This window comes from Polistes fuscatus, unplaced genomic scaffold (genome assembly GCF_010416935.1).
Source record: "Polistes fuscatus isolate 324 unplaced genomic scaffold, CU_Pfus_HIC Scaffold1, whole genome shotgun sequence".
Lineage (NCBI taxonomy): Eukaryota > Metazoa > Arthropoda > Insecta > Hymenoptera > Vespidae > Polistes > Polistes fuscatus.
In genome coordinates this window covers 1370635-1395034 of record NW_025112997.1, presented here as the reverse complement: position 1 = coordinate 1395034, position 24400 = coordinate 1370635, and the positions used below count along the sequence as shown (strand labels likewise).

The 24400-nt window shown below is 30.5% G+C and overlaps 1 protein-coding gene across 1 annotated transcript; it reads right to left on the bottom strand.

Moving 5' to 3' along the window:
- Positions 1–1489: 1489 nt before the first annotated feature.
- On the bottom strand, positions 1490–8061 carry LOC122520774 (facilitated trehalose transporter Tret1-like). The gene is made up of 6 exons (XM_043641031.1): positions 7986–8061; positions 5178–5425; positions 4583–4785; positions 3778–3979; positions 2477–2765; positions 1490–1902 (listed from the first exon to the last, which is right to left on the bottom strand). Exons 1-6 carry the CDS (start codon positions 8059–8061, stop codon positions 1490–1492), a joined length of 1431 nt encoding a protein of 476 aa, XP_043496966.1.
- Positions 8062–24400: the final 16339 nt, after the last annotated feature.

Below are 24400 nucleotides of genomic sequence, written 5' to 3'. Positions count from 1 at the left end.
TCGATGGTAGCTCATTGAAACATCACATTCGTGTTATTTTTGTCAAGTAGTAGTTGGACGCAGTGAAAATAAGAAGAGAGAGAGAGAGAGAGAGAGAGAAAGAGAGAGGTGTATGCATCTGCCAACGGTATTTCAAATCAAAAACAAAGCTAGGAAGAAGGGATACGAGAAGGTTGAGTGGTGGGAGGATAGTGAAGGAGAGGGGTGGTGGTTAATGGGTGAGTCTGTATTGGCGCAAGTCCAGTTGATACACAAGCCACATTGGATATCTCGATTATGCGACGCAGAAATACGTATTTCTTCGTCCCTCCCCCTCCCCCTCCTCCCGTCCTCCTCCACCCCCTCTCTTTCTTTCTCTCTTTCTCACGTTCGTTTCAAAATTATTGCGTTTTTCTTCCAAGATAGATTACTTAAAGAAAAGAGAAGAGGGGGTGGGAGGTATGAGGGTGGTAGGGGGTGGGATAGAAACGAACGGGGTAGATTTATAGAACGGAGATAAAGATTTCAAGCCAGCTGTGTAAAATGCTTCTGGAAAATGGGTTACACGATGTGTGTGTGTGTGTGTGTGTGTGTGTGTAAGCGTAAGCGTGCGTGTATGTGTATTTGTGTATATACGTGTGTTTTACATCGATTCGAACTACTCCATATGGTAAAAAGAGCGTCGAGAATGAAAACAAGCTTTCTCACTCTTTCTCTCTTTCTCTCTCTCTTTTTATCTATCTCTCTATTTCTCTTTGGTTACTTTTTGTAAGTTTTATTTTTCCTTGTTGTGATTTTTGTTCTTTTTTGTTTTGTCATCTATTTTCTCGATCGAAGAAGATAACGTTTCCGTTGATGCAACAGAAAGAAAGCGAATCGATTAATAACCGTGAGAGATTCTTAGCATCGAACAGGTGATTTTCTTTAACGATCAGAAAAGAAGAATAAGAAGTAATATAAAAAGATAAAGGGTGACTCGTTGTGTTATGGCTTTTTGAAATTTATGATAACATTCTTCTTTCTTCGTGTTCATTGATCATATATTCTCGATCGGAAAGTCATGTGACTTTATGGTTAGTGTTAGTTCGTACTCGTATTTCTCTTTGACAAGCAAAGTGCCATCACTGTTTTGTTCTTAACACTAGAACTATCTAAACAAATCAAAATCACTGATCCAAGCTCAACCAAAGTCTCCAGTATTATTATTATTATTATTATTATTATTATTATTATTATTATTATTATTATTATTATTATAGTTGTTATGTACAATAGATATATTTTTTTTAACAATATTTTTTGCCTTAATTGACACTGAATAAAAATTAAATATCAATAAAAAAAGTTTAAACACTTTTTTTTTATTAATTGTTTTAATTGGCTTGTCAATTCTAATGGTAGTCTGAAAAGCTTCACCCCTGCCCCCCCCTGTCCCGCTACTTCTATTTCGTATTTAATTTCGTACGAGAAACACGCGTGAAACGTTTAAAAAAAATAGAAACGAATTTGTTCAACGAACGGTAACATTTTCATTCATTTCGTTGATTCCATCGTCAATTTGAAATTCTTTTTCGATTTCGTAAATGCTTTTCCTTCCGTTATCCTTGATTAGGATTGCACAAAAGATGGCACCAAACCAGCATACAATAGCAAATAACCATACTGCTTTTCTAATGTTATCGTCCGTTTGCAATGAACTAAATACTATCATCGCTATAACCGAAAGGATCCAATTAGAGAAAGCTGCGAATGCCGCACCAATAAGCTTTATCTGTTGCGGAAAGGAATCTGCTATAAGTGCCCAGGATATTGGTGTTACACCCAAGTTTAGTGATAGGAAATATAGGCTGATCCATGCCGGTGGCATCCACCAATACCAGTCATCGTATTCCGGATCTTCCAATCTTTTACCGAAAAACCATCCTAAATGAAAAATATGAAATAATAAATAAATGAAATGACTGGGGGGTCAATGTGGAATTAAAGGATATTGAAGACAAATTCAATATTTTTATCCAATTTTTATCCAAAAATTTAGATAAATTAAATAAAAATAAATGTGAAATATTTATTTTCTTTTTTTTTTGTTACAAAAATATCTAAAAGTATTGAACAAAGTTAGTATTTTGATTAAAAATATATATATATGTGCATATAATCTAATAGGATAAAATGTAGAATATAATATTCCTGTGATACATATAATAATAATAATAGGATTAAATGTGATCATGATGAAATTTACTGATGGGTGAGCAGCTTGATGTCAGAAACATGTTTCCTAAAGGAGCTTTGTTAAGTAGCCCAAATTTATACATTGTATTCTAACGAGATCGTTAACAAGAAAGCTTCCAATGTCCTAGTTACAGTTAATACGAGTGAATGAACGAGCGAGAGAGAAAGAGAAAGAGAAAGAGAGCGGAATGCAGAGAGAGAGAGAGAGAGAGAGAAATTAAGCCGCTTGGTTGGAGAAAATAATTGCTAGGTTGATGCTTACCCAACAGTGCCAGGAACACTCCCATGAACGCGGATGATATGGTTAACAGAATTCGTCGTCCTAGTATGTCGATAAGCATATACGACAGAATGGAAGATAATATCTGTACGAGTGCAACAACAAGTGTTAATTCACTTCCGTTGAGTAATCCTGAACCTTGAGTTTCGAAAATAGTCAGAGCATAAGTGATAAATGTGCTGAATCCGCTAAATTGTTGTATCATCATCACGCCAAAACACATTAGAAAAGAATGTAGAACTTGTCGATTCTTCATAAGACCAATCGTCATCTGTAATTATTAAGGAAAGAAAAATAAAACGATTAGATATTATTCATTATTTTATTAATCACTATTATCTGTATTTCATTAGTTCCCCGAGAGTAAATATCATTCTTAATCGATTTTTAGAGTCTGAAATATTATTGCGAGATCAAAGGAATCTTCATCGAAGGATACACTCAAAATTATTTATTTGGGTTTCCATTAATCTTTATATTTTCGAATATTTCCGTTTGCTTGAAATCTTAATGAAAGAGATTTACACGTAAATGAAGTACTTGATAATTATTTCGCAAATGATCCTCTCCTTAGAAAAGTCAACGCAAATGAGCTCATTCAAAACGAACTAACACCCATTGGACTTTAACTTTACCAACATTTTGACCTTTAATATTTCTCCTCTTTATTATTCTTTCACGTATAGCAAAACGACGCCTACGATCACGATGATGATAATGATGATGATGATGATGATAATTATGATGAAGGTATAATATTACAATTTCTCCTTATGTCTGTTTAAACACATGCATCTAAATTATACAAGAACTACTCTGTTATATTAGAAACCCAACAAAACGAAAGTTGGGTTCTTACACAAAGTTATTTTGAAAGATATTAATGATGTTAAGATAGTAGAAAAGGGAGAAGTAGAAAGGGAAGGGGGGATGGTAAATTTTAATGAGCTTGGGAATCGGTTACATACGAGCAAGATCTCGTAAAGGAAAGAAAAAATAGTAGTATCTTTAGTAAAACGTTTTATAAAGTATCTTACGATAATTACATCTTCGTTAATGCACATAATAATTGGGGACTCTAACTATTTCCGGCTGATTGTTTCATTATTTATCTTTCTCTCTATCTATCTAACTATCTCGTTCTTTTTTACCTTCCATTATATCTCTGTCTTTTTAGTTTTCACGTGTCATTATTCCTTAAGCGTGTATTAAAGGAAGAGAAAAAGTGAACGGGGGGAAAGGAAAAAAAAATGGTTGGAAAGATAGTAAATACGTAATCTCACCTTGGTCGTTTTTCTTAGGGTTGCTAGCTGTCTAAGTTCTTCCATCTCGTGATCGTTTTCATCCCTGTTGTTACGATACCAACGTAAAGAATTTTTCGCTCGAGTTTCATCCTTCTCGACAGCGAGCTGATGGAACGGAGTTGCCGGGATAAAAAGTAGAAGCACGAGTATCAGGCAACTGGCTCCGCAACTTGAACTATATCTAAAGTTACCGAGAATCTTATTACTTTTACAACGTTTGGTTTATAAATAAGAGGAAGGTGATAACTTCGAATCACCTTCTAGTATGTATATGTACTTTTGAAAACAAATAAATGGAATAAAGAAAAGGGAAAGACATTTCCGTAGATCGAATGTCTTCAAACAAGGCTGGAACTAGGATTCGATACAATAGGAGTGAAATGATTTTTTGAATACTTAATTATATACAAAACAAATGATAAATAAAATTCTAGTATTAAATAATAAATTTATCGACGATTAATTTCTATCAATTTTTTTACATAAATAATAAAACAATATTACTAATTGCGGCAGCAACATAGAAGTCCTATTTTCTTTCTTTTTTTTGCTTAATTTCAGTTCGTCTGTTTTATTCGTCGAATTAGATTTCACATTCGCATTAGTAAGAATTGTGAAATAAAATAAATCGATCAATTAAATTATACGTTGAAAATATTTTGAAAAGATAGTCAAACGGGGGGGGGGGTTGCTGTATATTTTTACTTCGGCCCTTGTTTTTAGATATTTACTCTTTTTCCTTTTTCTTTTCCTTTTCTTTTCAGTTCGTTTTACGTATTCATACCTCCATATTATGTTACCCCCATCAAGACAGTGAGCCATCAAGAAGGCGTACATGATTCCGCAATTTATTAAAAGCTGAAATAAAGTCAACAGACGATTGCGGCTTTTCTGGTCTGTTATTTCACTGATGAAAAGTGGTGTCAAAAGAGAAGACATGCCACCGGAAATTCCGCATATTAAACGACCCGTTATTATCAACAAAATCTACAAGACAAATATAAATAATTATTTCAATGAAAGAAAATTTATTTATAAATGTATGACCGATTATTAACCCTTTGCACTCGAGGCCTTTTTCTCTTGCGCGAACCAGCAACTCGAGACGATTTCGGCCAAATTAAGTAGACATTTTACAGGTATTTTAAAAACATTTATAAACAAACAAGCGTATAGAAATAATAAAATATCATCAGTTTATTCATTTATATGTTGAAAAAAACAAACTTTGATAAATACTATACTCTGTAATTAGTTTTGTTGTGATATTTAATGAAACTTGAAACCAGCCGTGCGCCGTATCGGCGCCGCTCGAGTGCAAAGGGTTAATCTAGTCAAGAATTGTTATTCAACAATTGTGAGATTAATTTGAACAATACGTTTTCATTTCCTAAGCTGATCATCGACCAACCGATGACGTAAAGTAAGATCTTGATAATTCCATTAATCCAATGGTGAAATTTGAAGGTCCAAACAGCAAATACGACTCCCAGACAAGCACCAACGTTTAAAACGTTACCTATAATTCCTATCTCCATAATGGTTGCGATAAACTTGATCCTCATACCTTCTGTGACGCTTGAACACCAACCAAGCGAAACCCCGAGACCAAAACCACCAAGGGAAGCTAAAATTTAGATATTTAATATCGCATGGTGTTTATTCCTTCCTTTCTTTCCTAGTTCTCCTTACGTTTCAATTTTAATTTGAAATATTAGTAAACGCTAACGAGAAAACTTAGTTTTTTTTTATTTTTTTTAAATATTAACACGTGTCATTTTCTTTTCCGATTAAACAAATTTATAAGGAGTATTAAAGAAACAAAAGGTTTTATCGTTTAATTTATTAAATTCTTTTAAAGTATGTTTTAAGGATACGTATATTGAAAAAATATATACAAAAATGTATCCCCACGTAAAATAATAATCAAGCAAAGATATAGTAAATAAATATTATTCCTTTTCATGTATGAAATAATACGCATACAATATATATATATATATTTTTTTTTATATGATGAACTTTTGGTAAAGTAAAAAAATCCATAAGAAAATACAGATCTCTCGGATGGAATTGATTAAAGTGAACGTAGAATATGGGAATGATTCGAAGAATTAATTACCATTGCGGTGGAATTCATCCAGGACCAATATTCACAGGAATATGCACGTCGTTTTCACAGAGATAGAAAGAGAGAAAAAGAGAGAGAAAAAGAGAGAGAGAGAGAGAGAGGGAGGGAGGAAGTCAATAGGAATGGTAAAAATGTGAATTCCATTTGAAAAGTTAAGCCATGGATGAAACGGAATAATGTTTACTCGCATTTGTGTGCATGATTCTTGTTGTACATACATACATACATACATATGTATTTAATAGATATATGTATGCACATGTTATCAAAGATTAGAATTTCTGGTCAATCAGTTTACACTGTATACCCAAAAGGCTTCAATTACTAATTCCACATGTGTAGAATGTATATCCAATATCCGGTATAATTATGAACATGATATTTCTCTTAATTGATTTGTGAATATCAACGACATAACCGAATAATTTAAAACAATGATTAAATATTTTACATTGAATTTCAATACTGATCTCTTTTAATTATACGAAGTTTGATTAATAAAATTTGTGATTGAATAAAAGAAAAAGAAAAAAAAAAATACTTTAATTAGTTTTCCTTTCAAATAAAAGTGAGTTTGATCGGAAAAAGGAATCATTTCTATATTGGATACAAAACTCATCGACGTTTTTATCAATGAAATTGAAACTAATAAGAAATTAATTGCTTATAATTACAATTCATTGTTAACGATGCGTTAAAGTATTTGAAAAGGAAATTAAATGGTATCTAATGAAAAAGGAGATAGGAATTAAGATTTATTTTTTCTTTTCTTATCTTGAGGTTTCTTTTTCTTATTTTTTTTTCTTCTTTTTTTCTTTTGGACAACAAGTAAGAACTTTAATCGGTTGGCCGGACTCGTTTGAAAGATAACCGAAGAAAAATATATTTTTCCTATCGAGCTTCTCGACATTTTCCGGTAGATATAACGTTGCAAGATAGATTCAATAGAACTGCTGTTCTCTGGGAATGATATTATTCCAGGTTTCATTAGTCTCGCGAAATTGTGCATTGTGAGAAAAAAAAAAGAAAAAAGGGGAATTAAATGAAACGTTGTCCGTTGAAATAGGAAAATCTTTTTGCCTTTCATTTTTCAGTTCTCTCTTCTTATAATATTTTTATATATTTTCTTTCTTTTCTTTTTTTCTTCTTGCTTTCGCTTTAATAGTCTGAACAAAAATAGGATAAAAGAGAGAGAGAGAGGTGTATTAAGTGTGGTCAGAAGCAGGGTACCCAACAATGTCATTTTAAACTGTGCATTCCAAGTTCTTTTTTTTTCTTATATTTTTTTTTCTTCTTTAATCTCCACTTTTACTGGCAATTTCTCCAGGAATGAGAAAGGTAATTAAGTAATCTTACGATTTTAAGATTAAAAGAATAGTTTTAGGTACTTGTTAGGTAAAATTAAAACACGAAATATTGTAATTTTAGAAATATCATTATTTTCCTTATTAAAATAATTCATTTTGTTAATTCTTGAAGCGGAGTACTGGTGAAATGTTTTAGCAAATCTTATTGTTAGTCGAAAAAGTTCTTTTTAAAATACGAAATTTTTAAAATTATACTTTATACATTATACGCGTAGAATCGAATATGTTTTAACAATATTGATTAATAAATAAAGGAAACAAAATTTTGATTTAATTTTATCATCCCATTTTAATGGTATAATTTGAGTCATTTTAAAATTATAAAGTAATAAACTTAAACGTGCAACTTCAATTTCCTTATTTTCTTTTTTATTTTTCATTTTAATTTATAATTATTAATTGCGGTAATGTCAGACCCTTCCCCCCCTCCCCCTCCACCCCCACCCCACCAAAAGAAAAAGAGAGATTTAAATTATAAAATCTAAGAGCATCATATTAAAAATAAAATAAAAAGCTCAATTTAAAAGTGCCAACCTTCAAGTGGTTAAAATAAAACGTCAAAGTATATATAACGTGTCAAGTTAATTATAAATATTTAAAATAACAAATTGTTCTTATATTTTATTTGTTCTCATAGCAGTATCACCATTATCACGAAATATTTAAATTAAAGAATAATGATCTCTTACCAACGAGGGCACCAACATGTTGATTAAAACTTTTTATCCGTAGGTTATTTGTCGCTTGTTGTCTTTCCGAGGCCATCTTTTCTTTTCTTCTTTTTTCTCTCTCTGTCTCTCTCTCTCTTCTTTTTTTTTATAAAAGAAAAAAAAACTTAGGAAAGTAGCAGCGAGATACGTCGATAATTTCGTGCCATCGTCGACACGACACGTCAAAGCCAATACGATCGCGTGGAAAAATAACTGTTGAGAAAATATTCTCTCTCTCTCTGTCTCTGTCTTTCTCATATTTTTTTTTCTACCACGATTTCCCTTATATCGATCTACGAACGATCAAATTACCTTCCATTACTGTTACGTCAAATTTATCGTTCATGCATTTTGATTTCTTTTCATAGATTTATCGTCGATTTTTTCACAATAAATCTTTGAAACGAGTTACGTGTGTGTGTGTTTGTGTGTGTGTGTGTGTATGTATATGTGTACGTGTATTACATTTCGAAAAGACTTGTTGTAACGATTTTACTGTTTAATAAACATGCTCTCAAAAACAATGAATACGTTTTGTAATACACGCATTTACGATTATATTTATTTGATATCGTGCCGATAAAATGACTGACAAACAATTAAGTATTATAACTAAGAATTCGTTTATTTATTCCAATTGAACGATCTTTTTTTAATAAGTTACTTTTTAGTATATTGTATTTTCAAATTATTTTTTTATGTTATTGATACGTATTTCTAGGAAATTATTTCAATGAATTTTAACGAAAGAATTTGTATTTTTTCTTTTTTTGTTTCTATTTTGAAATGAATCGAACGTTACAGAGGCACGAGGTTTTAAATGTTTTAATTAAACAGTCATAACACACACACACACACTTATAGAATAATTTGATTAAATTTTCTGGAACAAATTTGAGATATCCCGTATGTTTTAATATTTATATGTATTCGTAGTTGAGCTTATCACCACACATTCAAGATTAAAAATATTATTCACTTTCTATTGTTCTTTTTCTGATACACATTTGTTTTACTTTTCAAAACAATCAAATGAAATATTTAGATTTATCGAATAATTTGTTGAAAAAAATTATTTTGAACGAATTCTTCATGTATCGTATATGTTCGTATTTAATTTAGAAAGAACAAAAAAAAAAGAAAAGAAAAGAAAAGAAAAAAAGAAAGAATTGAAATTAATATCCGATGGAAATGCTTTCCTTTCCTTTGATTTTTTCTTTCTTTTTCATTTTTTCATTCGTATTCGTACATTTAATAAAGTCCTTATGAATTGGAATATTCAAAAAATATGAATTTTCAGATTCATTTGCACGTACGTTCTGATTCGTCTTATTAAATTATAATAATATATTGCTCTCTTTGAAAGAACATCGATGAAATACATTAAATGTTTATTTAATATTAACTAAAGAATAATAATAACATAATATATTAATAAAAAGAAAGAAATGAAGCTAACGATCAATCGAGAATTGAAAGTACGAATAGTCTGTGTTCTTTGACATGCGAAACGTTTTGTTTTTTTACTCTTAATTGCGATGAAAAAATAAACATCGTATGTTTATATTTAAAAAAAAGCACGGAAAAAATATATACGAAAAAAAAGAAGTGAAAGAGAAAGAGAAAAAGAGAGAGAGAGAGAGAGAGAGAGAGAGAAAATGTTGCTATCTATTTTCCTATCGGGTTTTAATGAAACTACGAATAAAAATACGGAAATTAAAATGATATCCAATATAAAAGCCGAGAACACTTGTATTCGCTTTGGTTTTCAATTGGTATTACTCTCATTTTCCCCTGACCCCGTCTACAAAATGATAGTGGTCTCTATGGTATAACCAATAAAGTATTTTAATAGTAATATCTCGTAGAGAAATAAATCAAAAGGATTCAAGTAATTGATTTTTAATACCGAAATATTCTTTTTTAAAGTGGTTATAATTAAGATACGCGAAGATTATTTTATTCATATTCCCAATAACGAATAATCAAACTAAAGGTGTAATCATTGACGTGATTTTTATGTTTAATTTATTGTAATTAGAATATTCGTTCGTATTTTAATGCAAACGTGGAACAAAATTTTGTCGATCATACATTTCCAAACTTCATCAAATTTTTTCCAAATGATTTACCCATTGTTTTTTAATTTTTTTATTGTTAACACGATCATCTTCTTCTTTTTCTTTATTTTCATTAATTTTTATATAAGAGTCGTGACTTTAATCTAATTAAATTGTATTTATTAAACAAATGAATATAAAAGCATAGGAAGAGAGTGAATGAAAATTTTAATTTTAACCCAGGGGAACATATTATTTATAATTATCACTGTCACGATATTTTCTTATAGAAATTGTTTTCTTCCCTTTGATAGTAAAATACTCTTTCTTATATAAAATAAGAATTGGAACATATTCGAAATTTATTCGTTTTACAGTAGCATAAAAGCCAACGAAATATGCATTTACATAAGCATTGAAAGAAGTTCATGGTATATAATCCAACGGAATGTAAGTTATCCCCTCCCATTCACATCGACAAAAAGCTTTTGAAGAATATTCTAGTTATATGTATATTAATATTGTGGAAAAATTTTTATTCGATTTTACGATACTTCTATTCAAGTAAATGATTTCTTTTGAAAATAATAACTCTTTCGAAAATGTGGTTCACTAAAGTATCTAGATATATGATATCTTTCATAATAACAATCACAATAGTTACAATAATAATAATAATAGCTATGGCTACAATATCGTTCGAGATTTTTGTATTTTTATTTTTATTTTTATTCGAATCCGGTGAAAGGAAATGAGAAAATATAAGTTGAAAGATATTCGCTATTCTTAAAGCTTTGCCCTTTTCAAAACGTTTCTTTTCTTCAAATGAACGAAGAAAATAAAAGGATAGGGAAGAGATAAAAGAGTAAAGAAGTGAGGATTTGGTTATTTTTTTTTCTTTCTTTTTTTTTTTATTTTCTTGTGTAGGTAATTTTCGTTTTACATGGTATTATCAGAATACGGGTTTGTTTTCATATCCGTTTGGGAATTAGGAAATCCCCGTGCAATATAATTTGTTGATTCAAAAGTCGTGTCTTTTGATAGTATTTACTTTAAGTATTTTTTCTATTTGGATTTTGGAATATTGAGATTATTTCTTTTTTAAATTTTGTCAAGTATCTGGGATTCAGTAATCAGTTCTGTGAGCAATTAACTGTTTTTATAATAAACAGGTTTCTAGTCTAACTTCTTCTTCTTCTTCTTCTTCTTGTTAATAAATTTTGAACCATCTTTAATACAGTTATTATGGTGCAGGTGTTTCACTTTAGATTTGGAATAAGAAATGAGATTGTGTTAGACAAGAACTAGGCATCCAAGTTGTTGGTAAAATAGACGAGATTTTGAAGGAAACTAGTAATGAATTATATTGTCAGGATTGGCTCAAAAAGATTAAATAAAATGAGTTGAAATAATATAAAAACCCGTAAAACAATAAATTCATTTAAACAAAACACCCAAGTGTTCGAATAAAAAATTGGACGTCAATTTTATATTATATCTCACATCATTGTACATTTTGTACAATGTTATTGAATTATTCTAAAAATTAGTGTTGAAGATTTTAAAATAAAAAAAAATCAGTCAAATTCAATGCTTTTCCATATATCGATTTATATTATCGACAAAATATAAAATAAATAAAGTTGATATACGAATGGTACAGAGATTTTTATGAATATTTGGTATTAATTTTATATAATAAAACCTAGTTTGTTTACTTATGGGGTTATACGCAGTTGCGAGGCTCGAAAAAGACGTATTTTCATGAATTTTTTCTAGAAACAGTTTTTATTTCTCAAACAAAAGTGATGGTAATTCAAATAGAGCCAACTTTTGAGAATACAATAGCGCGTCGATTCTGTAAAAATATTAATCTGCACTGCTCCTGTAGATGATTTCCTGAACGTCCTCTAAAAAAAGACGTTTGGCGGTGATCTCCATTTTGGCGGTTTGAATTATCCGAAATTAAAAAATATGGTGGATTCTTTTAAAGGATAGATGAATGCAGGTATTAACGAGAGGAATTTTAAAAATTTTGATTTTTGACAAAATGGCGTCTATTTGAAAAAAGTTTGTGTTTTTGACTAAAATTTTCGCTCTAAATTGTTAAAAAAAAATAGTAATAAATTTTTTAAAAATTATTCCTTCTACTTAATACTTGAGGAATATATCTAAGAAGATTGTGTAAAAATTCGAAATCGATCGGTTAAACCATTTCTGAAAAATCGAGATCACCGACTTTGAAAATACAGTTTTGAGAAAAACGCGTTTAAAGTTTCAGAAGTAGTTTACACATAGTTAAAATTTTTTTTCTTCAACTTAAATGGTATCATCTATTCCAGGGTAATAAGAGGGACCTTCTGCAGTATTGATAGCTTCTAATAAGTTCTGCTGGTGTTGTCGTCGAGCCATTCTTTCTTCTCGCGTGCTCCCATGCGCTCTCGCGTCGGAGATCATCACACGCTCTGCGTCCTCTTTGTCGACATAAGCATGAGCTGCGTTGCCTAATGAAAGTCCTAATGCACTCATACAGTATAATAACGACTTTTGACCTTCATTAAATATTCCAGCTGTGATGTAAGCCGCTATTTCTACTTCTTTAGAGCCACATGGAACAATTTTTGGAGTTATTTTCCATATTAATTGATTATAACTCTCATTATTGAAGTTATACTTCTTTTGGCGCGTTGGGGAAAATGTAATGGAGAGTGATTTTGTTCCGAGCGTCTAGAAAAACGACACCATGAAGTTTGTCGGTATTTAACGACGCGCGGCAAAGCGATTTCAAGTATACGGCATGAAGTTGTCTTCTCTTCTTCTTCCCCTTTTTTTCTCAAGCGGGTCACCCATCCAAATACTAATCGTACTCAGCGCTGCTTTACTTAAATGATCGAAGCGAGAACTAATGCTGTAACCGCGCCATGGCTGTTGACGCGTCAAGTAATTCGATATATCTCTCTTATATTTAGTGTGGACTGATATCTATATTTTGATATTTTCTTTTTCTTTTTTTATTCTTTCTTATATATATATATATATAATAATTATTTATTTTTTTAAGTTATTTTTTTTCTTTGAAGTTTTTTTTTGAAGTTCTAACACTTTGACACGGCCTTACAAATTAAGGTATATCTCCGAAAATATTTATCGGATCAACTTCAAATTTTCAGAGAATATACTTAAATATATGTACATTCCAAAAATGCAAAAAAAAATCGATTTTTTGAAAATCCTAACTGCGTATAACCCCTTATGTACGCATGTAAGAAGTTATACTTCTTGGCGTACCATAACGAATATAACCTCAATAACCTCAAAAATAACTTCCAAAAAATAATTTAAAAAAAAAAACCAAAATATAGATATCAGTCCACACTAAATATAAGGGAGATATATCGAATTATTTTATGCGTCAACGGCCATGGCGCGGTGATAGAACTACTTCCCGCTTCGATCATTTAAGTCAAGCAGCGCTAAGTACCATTAGTACTCTTGGATGGGGTAACCCGCTTGAGAAAAAAAAGAGGAAGAAAGAAGAAACACGACACCTTCATGCCGTAAATTTGAAATCGCTTTGCCGCGCATCGTAAATACCGACAAACTTCTTGTGGTGTCATTCGAAAAAAAATCATTCCCATCACATCTTCCCAAACGCGCCAAAAGAAGTATAACTTAAAAAAAAAATCTAAATCCGTCGTTTTTCCGCGAATCGGGTTTCTTCGTTTAAAGTTTAATACAAATTTGAATTTTGTGGAGTACTTTTTAAGGAAAGCAAAAAAAGCCTGTTACGTGGGTGCTTAGTAGTTGTATTACTTTGAAATGGGATATCCCTGCAGAACGTACGATCATAATGTCACAAGTTTCTCCTTAAGGTTATACATCGAGTAATCGACCGGAAGTGTCTGCCCTTAATCGCACTCGATCTACCCTTCTTGCATTTTTAATGAAGCTCCAACGGGCATAGCCAAGCCCTCTCGTTTACTTTAACGTGCCACCAGTTTTCTATCGATCTAATCGGAATTACATTACATCATCGACGTTAACACGAGTATCACGCGAATAGATTACCGATTTTCTCTTCTTCTTTCTCGTTTTATTTAAAAAAAAAAAAAAAAAAGAGAAATTCAAACAATAGTTTCTTTTTTATACATTCAAAAAAGAAAACAAGTCTACAAATATTAATTTTATCGCACGAAACACTCCTCGATGACTTCTTTTTTTCGTGTAGAATTTCATTTAAAAATACGCGATATTTCGAAACAAAAAAAAAAAAGAACCAGAGAAAAAGAAAAAAAACGTTGAAATATTTCTATCGCGAAGTACGTTGTTACATTTATTAAGAAAAAAAATTCGTGGCAGGCTTCGCGAGGTGGGAAATTTTTTGCCAATTTTTTCGTCTTTCATCTTTTTCTGAGAAAAATTCAACGGTTGGGGTAGGGGTGGGTGGCAAGAGGGGGTTAGATAAAATCGCGTTTATCGTTGTACATACGGTTGTCATCATCAAAAAAAAGAGGTGTGAAGAAAAAGGAAAGAAAAAAAAAAAACAAAAACTTAAAAATTCGACTTCGGATTCCGCGTCGCTTTTGAATAAAATAAATTTGGAATATAATAAATTTTTGAATATGGAATATAATAAATTTCCTCGTACGAAAAAAAGAAGGAAAGAAAGAAAATAAAAGAAAAAGTATGATACACAAGGTGTAAAAATATTTTCCTAATAATATGTGCACTCCGCCCACGCAAGGTATTTCTATTTAGCGATATAAAATAGCGGAAAAAAAAGTAAGGAAAGAAGGGAAAAAGATATAATATTAGTAGGTTACCTAGATTAATTCTAGAAATAAGTTTGATCTATATAAAAGTAAAGATTCCATGAGGTATTCGAATATCGATCCTTTTATCTTCGAAGTTGTTAGTCTTCTTGAGAATGTTTTCTCTATGTGTGCGAGTATAAAAGAGAAAGATAGAAAGAGAAAGAGAGAGATGGAGAGAGAGTGAGAGAGAGAAATAAAGTAAGAATATTGCAGTTAACACGCACAGTCGTCCATTTACCTTTCTAACCATGCGAATGTATTCAAATTCCAGGCTGAAAATTTAGGAGGACAAGTGCTTTAAAATACGATCCCGTCTGACGTAAATTCGTACTTTGTCGTCGTTTTCGTCGTTGTCTTTGTCTTTGTCTTTGTAGGTAGTTGTCTACCAACCTGATGCGAGAACAGCTGCAGCAGCAGCAGCAGCACAAGGAAAATCTATTACGTGTAGGAAGCATTAAAGAAGGAGGATCGCAAATTTCTATTTCACTTTTTGCCCGACCGGTAAGCTAGAAATAAACCTCGTTAGGTATATTTTATTTTACGTTTATATTGGGTAGGAGGAAGGAAGAGGAAGAAGGGTGGAGGAGGGTGGCTGTAGTCTGGAAAGAGGAAAATATATTTTTTCTTATTTTCGTGTGATCATTTTTTTTGCTATTTTTATTTTGGGCTCGGCTTTCTTTTCCGAGACGAGGAGGTCACCTTTTTCTTTTTTTTTTGGCTAACCAACGAATATTGCAATTTTTCGTTTTGTTCCGTTTTTTTTTTCTTCTTTTTTTTCGAATGCAAGAGAATAAGTAGTATTGTCTGTCGGATTTGATTAGTATTATTTGAACGAGTTATCCAATTTTGTAGCAATCTGTCAGGAAAATCCGAAGACATATTTTCCTTGACTTCCAATATATTATTATATGGGTTATGAATATATAGTAAGGATGAAACTTTACGAAGTAATTTTCAGGATGGTTAATTTTATTCTTCCTTTTTTTCCTTTTTCTTTCCTCAAATTCGTTCTCCTTTATTCATTATCACGATGGATAGGAACACTCATTGTCATTGATCGAAAAAATATCTGATTTGAAATAGCGAATTTTGGAGTATGTAAGTGGTTTTATACTTCCGTGACTTCCTACTAAAGGAATGTTCCCGAATTTTATTAGAATTTGATCGAATGTGTAAGGGTGCTGAGAAAATTTTTCATTTTCTTTTTTTTTTCATCGAAGGGTAGTGTAAGGACAGTGTTTCTCAACTTTTTACCGCCTTGCTTTACAAATATTTTATTTGCAATTATTTCATTTTGGATAATAGATTTATCTGTACGTAAATTTTAAATATAAATTAATTTTGTGGAAGAGAAAAAGTTAATTTTTAATAAAGTATACATATATATATATATTTTATTTTTATAGTTTTTAATTAACGAAGTATTGAGCCGTGGCTCGTAGATTGAGAAATACTGTTATACGGGTAATAAAAGAAAAAATTAATGAGAATTAATAAGAATTAATGAGAATTAATGAGAATTAATGAGAATCGTAATTAATATATTTAATATAATATAATATAAAATAATATATTAAAAAATATACAAAATAATAAAATACAATCATTGTTAATAAATATACATATATATAATAATAAATAATTAACTATAGAAATAAAGAATACTATTATTCATAAATTAAAAAATTCTGATATAAGAGACAAATAAAATGAAATAAAAACATTCATTAAAATATATATATATATATATATATATATTTGACTTTTATTTTTCATATAGAAATAAATTGGAAAATAGGATGAGTAGATGAAAGTAAATGGGATGTTTTCAGACTCGTTACACTCGCTTCAATAATAATCATCTATCGGTTAGTCTGTGTGTGTGTGTGTGTGTATTTTCTTTATGCATATAATATATGTTTATACGTATACATAATATTCTGTATATTTTGCAATTGAGGAACGATAATTGCCACAATGAAACCGAAATCGCATGATACTTCTATCGTGGTAACGTTCAATCGACCATTCTCTCTCTCTCCCTCCCCCCCCTCTGTACTCCTCTTTCTTTCAACGAAACGAATACATCTGGCTAATTAATAGATGTCCCTCATTAATCTATTCTATAGTCAAAGCGTATACTCAGTGCACAACCATATATACATCCTGATATTTCGTATTATAACATATAATACATTATCATACAAAAGTATTCAAATCGGTAACGTAAATTCACACACACACACACACACACACAATCTCAGAGAGAGAAATGGATTATTTAATTATAATAATAATAATAATAAAAAAAAAGAATAAATGTGCATTTAGAAAAATAATCGGGGTAAAATGATTCGTTAACAAAAATCTTACGAGTTATCATCTTTTACATTTTGTATTAATTCTTTTTTTCCTTTTCTTTTCTTTTCTTTTCTTCTTGTTTTTTTTTTTTTAATCATCAACGAACGATCTTTCATTTTTGTTTCAAATTGTCTCGGTTTTATTAAAATCGATATTATTTTTAAATAACATTTATCGAGTGTTTTATTTTATTTAAATATTTTTCCATGCCAAAGATGGTTCAGTAGAAAAGTTCATTTTAACAATTTCTTATTAATTTGATATGGAAATGTATGCAAGGGGATTATGGATATAAAAATATGCTGAAATCTTTGGTAAAGTTATTCAACTTGTTAATATTTGATAAAATGGTGATAGATAGTTTTTAAATTTATCGCTTTTTCATTCGATTTTTTGGAAATCAACAAGAGATTTCAATATATTTTTGGAAGATAATATATCTATAGATTTGTTCTCTCTCTCTCGTTTTGATTTTATCAGTATTAGGGCTTTTAAATGAAATTGCACTTTGAATTAGCTTGTTAAATCAATACGTTTGATTCTAAATGCACGTGTAAATGTTTCTCGATAGTTTCATTACTTGTTTCTTTGACTGATGATCTTTAGACTTGTTCAAAGAGAAAGAAAGACAGACAGAGAGAGAGAAAGAGAGAGAGAGAGAGAGAGAGAGAGAGAGAGATTCATAATTTCTGCTACAAAATAGATACGTAAATTATAGATTTCTAATTAATGATTTGTATATCTCATTTTGATTTTATTAATATTACGATATTGTAAATGAAATTGCATTTCGAATGAGATTGTTAGGAGATCAATAAATGTTCTCGTAATTATGGTAATAAATTAATTAAAAAAGATCGTAGATACCAATAATAGAAGTAGGAGAGACAAAAAAAAAGAGAGAGAGAGAGAGATTAATAGATGCTTTTACAAAACGAAATAAACAAATAAATAAATTGATTTCTTTTCAATTACGATATTATCAGATAAGATTTATTCCTACGATGATTAATGAAACGTGCAAATTTTCTTTATTCCTTTTGGACGATAATCAATACCACCACCCACCCACGTAACCTTGAAAATATTAATCTTCTTATAAAAAAAAAAAAAAAAAAAAAATAGAAAAAAATAAAAAAAACAAAAGCAGAACATCCTTCTCCTCCCTCCCTCTAACCACCCCGCCGCCCCCTTGTCGAGTAGCTCTTGAATAAGAACTTCGTTCGTTGTAACTATCAATATTATAGCGTACGTCAGAGAAAAGTTCTCTTCTTTCTTTCTTTTTTTTCTTCTTCTTCTTTCTTTTTTTATCTAGAAAATAATTCGCGGATGACCGAGCAGAGAGGATACGAGAGAGAGAGAGAGAGAGAGAGAGACGATGAGATACGAACATTATTCATCCTTTTTTTTTCCCTTTCTTTCTTTATTCTTTATTATTATTATTATTATTATTAATATTATTATTATTATTATTATCGTCATATTCGACGAGCACTCTTTGCAAAAAATGTTATCATCATGGTTAACAAGAAGAATAGGACAGTTCACGATGAATTTATATCTTCCACTTAGTCATCGTATAATTGGGTGTAACAAAATAGTACATTGTAACTTGACTAGATTATCTTCTAAGAGAGAGAGAGAGAGAGAGATAGAAAAAGTATCTTGTCAAGTTTTAACATATCATCTCGTATCGTTTATTTATGAGGATGTTCTATTACAATGTATATGTGTGTGTGTGTGTGTATGTGTGTGAAAAAAAATTAAGTAAGGTGGTGTTTGAAAAAAAATATTAAACATAAAATAAAGATAGTAGAAATTTCAATACCATAATTTTCTACTTTTTTTTTCTCCCCACGTTCGTTCTAATTATATTTCTAAAAATCTGATCAAATTAATGAATTACTAATTCAATTAATATCATCGAAGTTATGAGATCATAAAATCATTTATCAACAAAACACGAAAAAACTTTATTTCTTTTAGTTCGATATATTCTAAAATCATCCCCCTCCCCTTTGCACGGTACTCTACAACACATACATCGACCATGTTTATTTGATACATTCAAAAAATGATATTACGAATTGTTTAAGTATATTTTTTTTCTATTTAGGAAAATCAATGATAATATTATTTCTTTCTATGAACTGTACGAAATAGGTTTCCTAGAGCATCAGTTTATGGTAACTTGTTATAGGCGATCATCAAATGTCAATAGCAAGATGAGAATATGAAACTTTGCTGAATTCAAAGCCCACGATGTTTCTGCATCGTCGTTTCAGTAGATACGTGAAAGCAGTTAGACCAGTAGTTTCATGATAACGCTTATTGATCAAAGACAGGGACAAGTGGGATGAGGTTGAAGGAAAGGGAAAAGAGGAATGGTTAGAAGATCGGGGGAAGGGGGTAGAAACATTGGAAGGGAATCGAAATACACATTTTTCATTTTATGATGGACGACGGGAGTTGAACTTGGACGAAAGAGAAATATCAAAGTTAAAATATAAGAAAAAAGAAAAAAAGAAGAAAGAAGAAGAAGAAGAAGAAGGAAAAGAAATAAACGAAGGAGAAGCCCCTCAACAAGGAATTTATTTTCTCGTTCAAAAAAGGGAAGGAATTTTTCTTTCATTTTTATTTCATTTTATTTTATTTTATTTTATTTTATTTTATTTCATTTTATTTTCTCTCAACACCTTCTACCTTTCTACCCTTCTATCCTTCAACAAAGACCCCACGTCAGAAAGTTGGTTGTGTTAGTTGAAGAAGTTGCGTTGAAGAACGCGTGGTGCCTTGCACCTTCTCTTATCGAAATCAATTTTACAGAAGTGCGATAAAGGTTTGTTGATATGTACGTTTTTATATTATCGAATGAAAATAGGAACGAATTTACGTTGAAAATCATTTCGTTGTCGTAATAGAGAGGTTAATTTGAGAAATATTGATTTTATGATATTAATACTTGCCAATCATACTCATTTAGTTATTAGAAAAAAAATATTTACATAATAAAATAAAATAAAATTACATTGTGATAATTCTAAAAAATTTCTAAATTATTAAACAAGATTTTCTTTTTAATAGGATAGTATGCGAAGTCAAATAAATTAACGAAGTAGAAATGTTGATATATTTGAAATGAAATAATAGAATGAGATAATGTACGATTTTTTTGTACACACATACTTATGTTTTAGATATTACGTACATGATCATTATATCAAGCATTATTACGAAACATTATTATATACTAGCATTATATACGATATAATATAAAAAGAATAAAAAAAAAGAAAAAAAAAAGAAATCTACCCTATACGTAGATGTATTTTTATCATCCCAGGTATTTAATGGTAACTCGTTTACGTGAAAAGCTAACATAAAATCCTGTCGTTTCCTCGTTCAATCCTGGATTTCAATGGTTCACAATCTATGGGAATCGAACGTGATGCTATCCACGTTGTAATTACGATCTCTTTGGTTCAATTCGACAGACGATAAAGTGACTGGCATGACGTTGACATACGAATACATACACACACACATACACACATATACGTCTGTACATTTATTTACACGTGAATATCTACGATAGTGAACACTCGCGTATTACGATTGAGTGGATTTTACGTTACGTAAGAGGAAAGGATAATCAATAATGATTTAGAAATTAGATGATTTTTTTGGCAACGATGCAATATTTAATCCTTTAGAAAAATCAAAAATCTTCAATTACGTACGTATAAATTTACGATGTATATTTATTATATTTGTTCGTTTAACAAAATTTCAACGAATTTTTCCTGTTCAATTGATATAACAGTAATTAACGTAATTTTAGATTTATTAACTAAACTATCCTCTGGACACAAAAAAATATCGCGAATATCTTTTTATTTTAATATTTGGTTTGTTTGCGAAATGTATTTGATAGTTTATTTAAAATGATCGAAGGGTATACGTTAGTATATAACAATGATGATATTTTTGGATTAGGTTTAATAAACCGTTTATTCAAAAGTCTGAGTATATTTATATTTAATTTACGTTTATTATTCATTTTTACGAATAATCGAATATAAGATTGTAAAGTAACGATTAACGTTTAAATTTTGTGTATAGAAGAATATATACTAAGAATTATTAATTTTTTGTAAAAAAGAATTTGATAATTGATTTCCAAGTTATAAGCATAAATTATGTATACTCACAATCGTGTTCCGATCAAAATTTGATTGAAATTCTTGTGCCCAATTACCGAAGATATTACCTGTCTCGTTTTACTCGGTGATTAATTCCAATTTCTACGATTTAGTATTCCGAATATAGGTATTTACGTGAACATTTATATGCAGATTAGGATCTTCTAATATTTCCAACGATTTCCTTAACTCTAATCGTTGAAATCAGTGTTTCCCAACGAGAGAAGAACATTAGGAATTTGAATATTTATAAAATGTAATTAAGAATATTATATAACAATTATTACCTAATTAACATTATTATTCAAAATTCGTATTCAAATACGGATTTAATATAAATATAATTTACGCGAGGGAATAAAGTTCAATGATAAAATCAATTATTTAATCGTACGAGAAATATTTTCTTTTGTAGAAATTTGTTTATTAAAAACAAAAGAAAAAAAGGAAAAAAACTTACGTTTATTATTTACGATTAATTATAAGTCGAGATTTAGGAAGATTAATGAAGAAAATAATCAGAAACGTTGGTTTATAAATCTTGCAACTTTTCGTAAGATCAGACAATTTGAGTTTTTGCAGTTATAACGGATAAACCAGCATGTTTTCAAGGATGATTCTAACTTGGATTAACGCGAAGAGTAAAAAGAAAAAAAGATGAATAGATAAAGAAAGAAAGAACAAGAGAGAAAGAGAGAGAGAGAGAGAGAGAGAAAAAGAGATAACAGTGAAAGAGCTTTTCGTATGAGACCTTAGAAAAGTCTGTCGTGACTTTAAAATCCGCGTTTAGTAAAGTTCTTTCGTGTTGTTTTCACCAAGAAAGAAGAAGAAGAAAAAGATTTAAACAACTTCGAGATCAAAAAGAAAGTGGAACGGAAAAGAAAGTAGAAAATGAAGAAGGAAAATAGGGTGGAAGGAAGAGGGGAGTGGAGGGGGAGGGGGGAGAGATTCGAAAAATAAAGGCAAAGGAAAAATGGTAAAAAATATAAGACAAAATGAAGAAGAACGGGGTAAATAAAAAAAACAAAAGGAAAAAAAGGAAGAAGAATAGAAGAAAAAGGGTACGATTTGGAGAGAATATTTTTTCGCCATTGACGAAAAACCTTTACCGGATAGGAAGAAAAAGTTGAACGAAAATGGTCGTCCCCCTTTTTTTTCTCTCTTTTCTTTCTTTTGTTGGTCGTTATCACTGGGGGGGGGGGACTTCACGAAAGTCAATTCCCCTTGGGCGCATGAAGTGACATATAATATTAACGCGTGCACAGCTGGTGCAAGCTCGTTTCAAGAAATTTCCTTCCCTACGTGCTGTATCGTTAGTCGAATCGATCGATAGTAGTAGTAGTAGTAGTAGTAGTAGTAGTAGTAGTAGTAGTAGTAATAGTAGTAGTAGTAATAGTTCGAACAATCTGTTGGCCTTCCGCCGCTACTGCAACTTTCTATTACCCCTTTCGTTTATGCTACCATTCTCCTACCTTTCACTTCCCACCCCCTACCCTCCAAAACCCCTCTACCCAACCCCCTTTTTACTCTTATCACCGATATATTTGAAAACAATTTATCGTCATAAAGGAATTTCATTTATGTTCGGAAAATCTTTTTTCTACACACGAACACACGCGCATGTACAAACAATTTGCCACATAGTTTTATTATTCCTCGTTTCGAAGAAAATTATGGTGGAGAATGTATTATTATTTTTCTATTGTTTTATTGTCCTATCGCGATAGAAAATATAAAATATATTGACACGATTAAGCTATCATTTTTTGAGATTTAAATGAATACTTTTTTTATATTGTAAGATTAGATTATTCATAGTCATTTTATTGGTAATATAATTATTGATACGTGAATATAATTAAAATGTTCATATAAACATATTCGATTTAGGAAGGATCAAATGTTTGGATTGGTATTAGAAGTTTAAATACCATTTTGGATTGTTTGGAATACAAAATTCTCGTTCTATTTGTGGAAACTCATATACACACACATATACATACATATATATATAAATGTTAGGATGATTCGAAAAGGGTGTAACGAAGAAGAGAAGCTTTACAAACAAGCTCTCGTCTCTCGATCATTTATTCCGAGCACGTAGATCGTATAGAGTACTTTGGGTTGCATTGTCGTATGGTATAGTAAACGAAGTAGAAAGAGACAGTGAGACAGACAGACAGAGAAATAAAAAGAGAGCGAGAGAGAGACGGAATGATAATATCGAATGAATAAGAACAGGAATACAGTGGGGTGTAGAAAATGAGGGAGGGGGTGGTGGGTGTCTAATTACAAGCTTCGTTAATTAGTTGCTCGCAACGAAACGTAGGATACGGAAGTATCTTAAAGATATGACAAAAAGATAAAAGAAAGAACAGATAGATAGATAGATAGATAGATAGATAGATAGATAGATAGATAGATCGATAGATAGATAGATAGAGTATTTTATTGGTTAAATTTAGAACTCTTACTACACAACTCTCTCGGGTCTTTGGATATTCCAATTTTGAGTATCCGATTAGGATATCCGAATACTGGTTTAACCACTGTTACCTAAAGGAATGCATAATAATTATTTTGACTTAACTGTTTGAAACGATCTTATCTTGTAACATGATATATTATTATTATTATTATTTTAATATAAACAATGAAGCATTAATTTATACAAGAGTACGAGATATTCAATATTGCGAATGGGGGGACGGGGAAGGGGTGGGGGATAAATTGTTAGAGCGAGTAAGAAGTAGGTCGCAACGATAATAAAATTATATTATAGATAATTTTTATTGAAAGAAAATTATTTTGACGAGAGAGAGATGAGTTTATTTTTCTTCGTTTCATACGTCAATTTGACTAACATCCGTCAAAATAGGTATACCATACGCATATACATTTTGAGAAGTAAGGAGTAAGAGGGGGAGGTAGGTAAGGAATTAGCATTCGTAAATATT